The sequence below is a fragment of the Muntiacus reevesi genome, chromosome 2 (genome assembly GCF_963930625.1).
Source record: "Muntiacus reevesi chromosome 2, mMunRee1.1, whole genome shotgun sequence".
Taxonomy (NCBI): domain Eukaryota; kingdom Metazoa; phylum Chordata; class Mammalia; order Artiodactyla; family Cervidae; genus Muntiacus; species Muntiacus reevesi.
In genome coordinates this window covers 122,208,462-122,215,063 of record NC_089250.1, presented here as the reverse complement: position 1 = coordinate 122,215,063, position 6,602 = coordinate 122,208,462, and the positions used below count along the sequence as shown (strand labels likewise).

The 6,602-nt window shown below is 50.4% G+C and overlaps 1 protein-coding gene across 1 annotated transcript in view; it reads left to right on the top strand.

The window, feature by feature from the left end:
• The first annotated feature begins 3,400 nt into the window (after positions 1 to 3,400).
• VSTM4 (V-set and transmembrane domain containing 4) overlaps positions 3,401 to 6,602 on the top strand; it is a 78,466-nt gene continuing 75,264 nt past the window's right edge. Inside the window, exon 1 of the mRNA XM_065919945.1 lies at positions 3,401 to 3,515. Coding sequence (XP_065776017.1) covers positions 3,461 to 3,515 — 55 coding nt within the window. The 5' untranslated portion in view covers positions 3,401 to 3,460. The remainder of the gene's footprint in view (positions 3,516 to 6,602) is intronic.

Genomic DNA, 6,602 nt, shown 5'->3' with positions numbered 1-6,602 from the left:
TCTGTAACCACGATCTGCTTTCCTATCCTCTCTCTCATCAGTCACAGCTGAAACCTCTTTTGTCCAAAGTCTACTCTTTGTTCACTCCCTATTGGTGATTATTCAAGCATGCAACTAAGTGCTTTTGGCTCCAAAATGCCTGTGAACAGCAAGAAGGAGGAGATCTTAAAAATTACTTGTGTAAATCCAGAGTGAAAAAGCAACACAGAAATCCGCTGAGCATCTTAGATGGGGGTGTTTACTTTCCCTTGGTGCTTTTAGTTTAAGAATATACTTGCTATACACAAAGTGAAACTGATTATAAAACCATGCCATCCTCTTTCATCTCAGACCAGGTTTTAGCAGACAACTGAATAATGGAAGAAGAAAAGGAGACCTCCACTTCGTAGCCTGCCACGTAATTTATTTTAAGGGCACTTGGATTTCTAAGATTCTTTCAGTAGTGACTGGTATAGATTCAGGATTAGTTGAGTAGGGCCTCTGCATAGCTTAGAGTCCACAGGGACCTGGATCAACTTCAGAACAGTCTGAATACTCATCCAGAAACTCCAGACAGAGGGATTTTTAGAAGAGATAACTTTTAAAAATAATTGGATTGCATTATTCTTCTAATTCAGAACACAGTCAGACCCGATGGAGCCAGGAGTTGGAAAAGTAAGTTGGTGGAGGGTTTTCAAATTGTCTTAAGGTTGTGAGTGAGTTAGCAGGCAGCATGGCACCCCATTCCAATACTCTTGCCTGGAAAATACCGTGGACGGAGGAGCCTGGTAGGCTGCAGTCCATGGGGTCGCTAAGAGTCGGACACGACTGAGCGACTTCACTTTCATTTTTCACTTTCATGCATTGGAGAAGGAAATGGCAACCCACTCTAGTATTCTTGCCTGGAGAGTCCCAGGGACGGGGGAGCCTGGTGGGCTGCTGTCTATGGGGTCGCACAGAGTCGGACACGACTGAAGTGACTTAGCAGCAGCAAGGTGAAGGGAAGCATCGGGAAGGCCTTTGCTATTGTATCCAGAATAACTGAAATCCTGAATCTCATCTGGGTCATTGATGGTGTCTGCCCTGGAGACTGGGTGTGTTTCCCTGTTCCTATGTCATGCAGCAAAGGTCGAGATAGTCTGGTAGATTATTTCAGAAGCTGAAAAGGACTGGGAGAGCACATAGCTGAAAAGAGAATACTGTTAGGTGTCGCAGAACTATAAGAAAAGCACTTTTCAGCCCCTAAATCTCCAGCACAACATCAATTTTGGCAAAGAGAAAGCGAGGCAAAGGGTGGGCCCTTAAGTCTGATTCTGGATTGAATATCTGCTCATTTCTGCAGGGAAAGATATTTAGAAATGATACTAAAGCGATAATTGGCTCCCCTGAGTGTGTCCCACTTGTGTGAAGGGCTCCTTCTACTTTCCACCCACGGGGAGTGAATTGCAAGCACAAAGGTTGAGGTGGGAGGTCACAGAGGACACCACACAGTCCTGCTGCTTCGTTAGCTTCCTGCCCACGTGTACTCATGCCGACACACCATTTTACATGCCATGTCACTATCATCCGGACAATGAGGTTCAGAGAGGTTATGTTGCCCAAGGACCCACAAGTGGTACGCAGGGTGGGATGCTGGTCAGCTTTCAGAATCAGCTTTCCTCCTCTGGCATCCTTTCCCCTGTCTCACCAAGTACTGTCCTCCATAGTCAGAATCCAAGTTCTCCATCCAGACACTGTGGCCCAAGAGCTCTGGATAGGAGACCTCTTTGAGCCTAAGCTTACTAACCTATAAAATGGAGCCTGGGACCTCACAAGGGTGGGGTGTGAAGTTTAGTTGCTCTTACATGCAAAGTGGTTTCCAAGCTCTGATCTGGAAGTCTCCCAGAAATGTCTGTATTCCTGGGTTGTAGGATCCCGTTTGACACTAGTTCTTGCCCTCACTTCTTGTCCTTGGCATCAGACTCAGCAACCTTGCAGCCAGTTCCCCATGGACTCCTCAGTTCTGTCACCACCTGGTGAGAAGAGGTGGGGCTGCTCCCTCCAGTCAGGCTGCCTGGATGGTCAGCCCAGTCCCTGCAGAGCCCTGCTCCTTGTGATGGTCCTCAGCTACAAGAGTCCTGTGGATTCTTGGCCCTAGGACCCTAGGGAATACCTGGCGTTTGGAGACATCACAAGTGCTGTGCCCCCACTGGCCGGGGCTGCAGGGTGGACTTGTCCTCTGGGACATCACCTGGGCTAAAAACAGCTAGTGGCACTGCCACCTCCGTCCCATGCCTCCCCCACCCGCATTCGCTGCTGTTAGAGGGAAGGAGACGGGGGCCATGTTCTCTTCTTCCTTCAGGGACCCCACTCCAAATTAGGGTCTACCTTTTCTGGAACCTCACAAAGCCCTCCTTTGACAGACACATGCAAAACATATCTAACACACATTTTCTTTGCTCCAGAAGTGCTGGACTAACACATCAGTCAGGCTCTAGCCCCAAATTTAGAAGCATGGGGAAGAGACCAGGCACTGACTCAGGGTGAGATGGGCTGAATGGCCTTCTCACCACATCCTGGCTGTGACACCAGTAACAACCCTTTCATCTCCCTGCCTCTGCTTATCTGCAGCAATAATAGTAAAGACAGGTGACATTCACAGTTCCGGGACCAGGTATACATACAACGCCTTAACTGGAACTGTCTTACTTGATCTTCTCAAGCACCCAGTGGGGGACATGCCCATTTTCTCATTGTACAGATGAAGGAAACTGAGGCACATGGAGGTTGAAGAGCTGTCCCAGGGTCCCACAGTGGCAGGATTTAGTGACATGCTGCAGAGTATCTAGCCAATGTCTGTGGCTGGGGGCACCCTAAGTGGTCATCACAGTTTATAGTGCCTGCACACTCTGAACTTACGTGTATGAACCTTCTCAATTTTCCAAGCATCCCCATGCATGACATCGCCCCACCCTCATTCGAATTCAGCTGCTCCTTGGCTCCCAAAGGTCTCTGTGTAGAGACTGCAGGAGGTTCGCTGGGCAACAGGTTAGCCTTAGGTCCAAGAAATACCCGCATTTGGTAGTTGCCCCCCATCTTTCACCCAAGCTCCCAGACACCGTCCCCGTAGCAATAACTGGCCTGTGATGCACACTGACCTCCAATATCATTGCAGCTACGTATGCCCCATTTCCGACCCATTGCCTCCCAGAACCTCAGTGTTCACATCTGTGAAATGGGAGTGGTGAAATGAGCCGCCTGCAGGTTTTGGTAGAGGATCGCTGGCGGCGGCCTCGCCCTTGCCCTCAGCCCAGAAGCCCTGGCCGGCCGTGGGGGCAGGCGGCCGGAGGGGCGGGGGCGGGGGCCGGAGCCTGGCGGGGGGCGGGCGCGGGGCGGGCGCGGGGCGGGCTGCGCGGCGGCGGGGTCGGGGGAAGAGTGGGGGGCGGGTGGCGGGCAGGCGGTGGCGCTGCTCCCGCGTCACAGCGCCGGGCGCGGCGGGGAGATGCGGCTCCTGGCGCTGGCGGTGGCCGTGCTGCTGGCGCGGGCTCCGGCCCCGGGTAAGCGCGGCGCGACCGGGCGGCTCGGGGACCCTGGGGTGGTGCTCGGGTGGTGGGTCCCGGGGAGGCCGGGGCTGGGGACTTGGGACTCGGGCCTGGCCGGGAGGCCCTGACGCCTCCGGGCCGCCCCCTCCCGGTCTCCGTCGGCGCCCGCGAGCCGGGGTCTGTCGGTCCAGGCGGCGGAGCCCAGCGGAGCCTCTCAAGGGTCGGAGATGCGGCGTCCCTTCCTCCCTTCCCGCTCGGCTGGGACCCCAGCGCTTCGTCGGACCTTCCGCAGCCCAGTTCTCTTCCAGGGGCCAGGCCTCCAAGTGGAAGATGCGAGCAGGACTTTGCGAGTCCTAGTTTTGGTTTGTTTTCTGTTTTCTTCCCAACAGTCAGCGCCAACAGCTGTTGGCAGGTTAGTGTGAGCAGCAACTTCCCTTTAACTCTCTTCGGAGAGTTCTTTGGAGGACCGGTCCGAAGGAGCCGCATCTGCCGCCGGCGGTGGGGTCTGGGGACTTGATCGCGGGCATTTTGCGATGACCCGGCCTGGGGAGCTGGGGGATCCTCGGCTGAATGAAGCCGGGCCCTTTACCCTTTTCCTGAGCTCCCGACTTTCGGGGCAGCCTCTACCGGCTCTACTGGCTTTCATTTGGGGTTTCTGCTCCCGCTTCTAAAGCGCTGAAGACTTTTCTTTATTTCCCAAGGCTGAAAGGGCAGTGTTGGTTAGAATAATACTAATAATAAATATATTGATGGCACTCACATTTCCTGGGTGCCCATTGGGTGTTACAGGTATCTCCTTTAATCACACAGTGCTTCAAAGTGATAATGACAAGAGTAAATATATATCCAAGTGCTTTGCAAACATTAATTCCATTAAACTCGTCTCTGAGGGAAATGCTGTTATTATTATCCCTTATTTTATAGATGAGGAAACAAGCCACTTCCATGAGTTGACCTGCTTTAAGACACAAGGTTTATACCTGGTTTAGCTGGGATTTGAACGCAAGAATCCTGGGTCTAGACCGCTCTTACTGGCTAGGCTGCGTTGCCAGTGTTTTTTATGTAAGGGGGCTGATGAACAGAGTTAAGTAATTTTCCAGCATTTGGGTGGGTGGCCCAGCCTTTGAGCCAGCATAGATCGATTCTGCTGGGGGAGGGACTTGGTTCCCAGTGGGAAGAAATTTACCCCTTGTCCCCTGGCTACCAGTGCAGTGGGGTTTCCAGTGAACTTGAAATCGGCCCTGTGGGAAATGTTCTTCACAGTTGTTGCTGTCTTGGCTCACAGTTACTGGAGGTTCGACTGAGATGGTTGGGCCAGGACAGTTCTAGTGGCCAGCAGCCAGCAAGATGCAAGAGTGGGGCACAAGGGTATTTGTTCCCTGGGCTCCATGACCAATTTCCTAATCACAGGTGCTGTCAGCAATGGTGTCCCCAGAGAGGGGCTTTTCCCAGGAAACCTCAGGAGCTTTGAGAACTGGAATTAGGGAACCTTTATTTATTTGGCCATGTTGTGCGGCATGTGGGATTTTAGTTCCCTGACCAGGGATCAAACCCACGCCCTCTACATTGGAAGTGCAGAATCTTAACTGCCAGACTGCCAAGGAAGTCCGCTGGAGTTTTAGTCAGCCCTGGCTATGCCCAAGGCTATGTGATGATGGCAGCTTCTGCTTGTGCTGCACTCAGGATGCCATTCCTTCTTGTAAGCTTTTCATCCACAGCCCCTGGTTGCGACACCTCAAGAGAAGGCCTGGCAGATCCACTTTATACCCAAGTCTGGGCTCTTAACTGCTGTACTTTTCTACATCTCCCTTTTGGGGAAAAGTGGGGCCTTAGGGGTTACCTGGTCCAACCTGTCATTTTATAGCAAACTGAAGGGGCAGAATATTTACTCAGAGCTATGCTGTAGTCCAGATTGGTGGTTGAGAACTGTCTCTGATGCCAGATGGCCTTGTTGCTAATTCCAGCTCTGTCATGTTCTGTGTGAGCTTGAACAAGTGGCTTAGCTTCTCTGGGCCTTAACCCTCTTATCTGTAAAATGTGGATAAACATACTATGAGGATAAATTAAGAAAACACAACTAAAGTGCTTAGAACAGTACCTGATCTAGAGTTCACATCCAGTAAATGTTAGTGTTCATCATTGGTCAGGGCCTTGTGTTCATCCTGGATGAGAGCTATTTTAAGGTGACCACCTTAATATGAAGGCATTACCCTGTAGGCTGGATCTCTGCTTGGTACTCGGTAAACACTGGCTTCTAGGGCCATGAGTTTTAAAGTAATAGAGTTATATTTCTTTCAGAGATTTATTTGTCACAAATTCAGACTATCCTTTTAGTAAGAGTGAGATGACTGCCAACTGGTACACACAATTTGCATTCCTGATCAATGCAGAGGCTCCTGGCTTCCTGAAAGGAGAGAGGACGTTTCTTCTAGACAGAGAAGTGTGGGGCACAGAGCCATTAGCACTTCGCTAGCCAAGTTGGAACAGAGGGACCCTGGCCTTGCCACGTCTGTGTCCCAGGCGAGGCAGGTACTCTGTTTCTCTTAGAAGTTCTATACTCCCCTGTACCTGGAAGCTGCTATTTCTCACTTCATATTAAGTGTGGGGAGGAGGTAAGTGGGGTAAAGGAGAGAAGATGGTTGAGCACTAAATGAATAGGTTGTGTACTCTTTGGCTATACTCAAGTTCTTTTAGGCTGTTTTCTGAGCTTTAGTTCTTTTCATAACATTATCCAAATGGGAACAAGAGGATTAGACCCCATAAATCTTATCCACAGGAACTTAACATTTATTTACAGGGGGAACCAGCTATGTAATTTGTGGGATTCAGTGCAAGACGGAAATGCAGGATCCTTCATTTTAAACTTTTTAGGCTTTTAAAAGCAGAGATTAAATAAAAAAAGCAGAGATTAAATCAAATGGAGACCCTCCAAGCTTAAGACCCTGCATGACTGCTGATCATGCCTGCGAGAAGCCCAGCCTTCTTCTTATAGATCGCTGTGTGTGTCACTTTCTGTTATTTACACCTGCTCTGTTCTCAGAGCATGCAAACATTTATCAGTATTTTAAAGGTGCTTTTTTAAAGTAGCATTTTTATCTACTT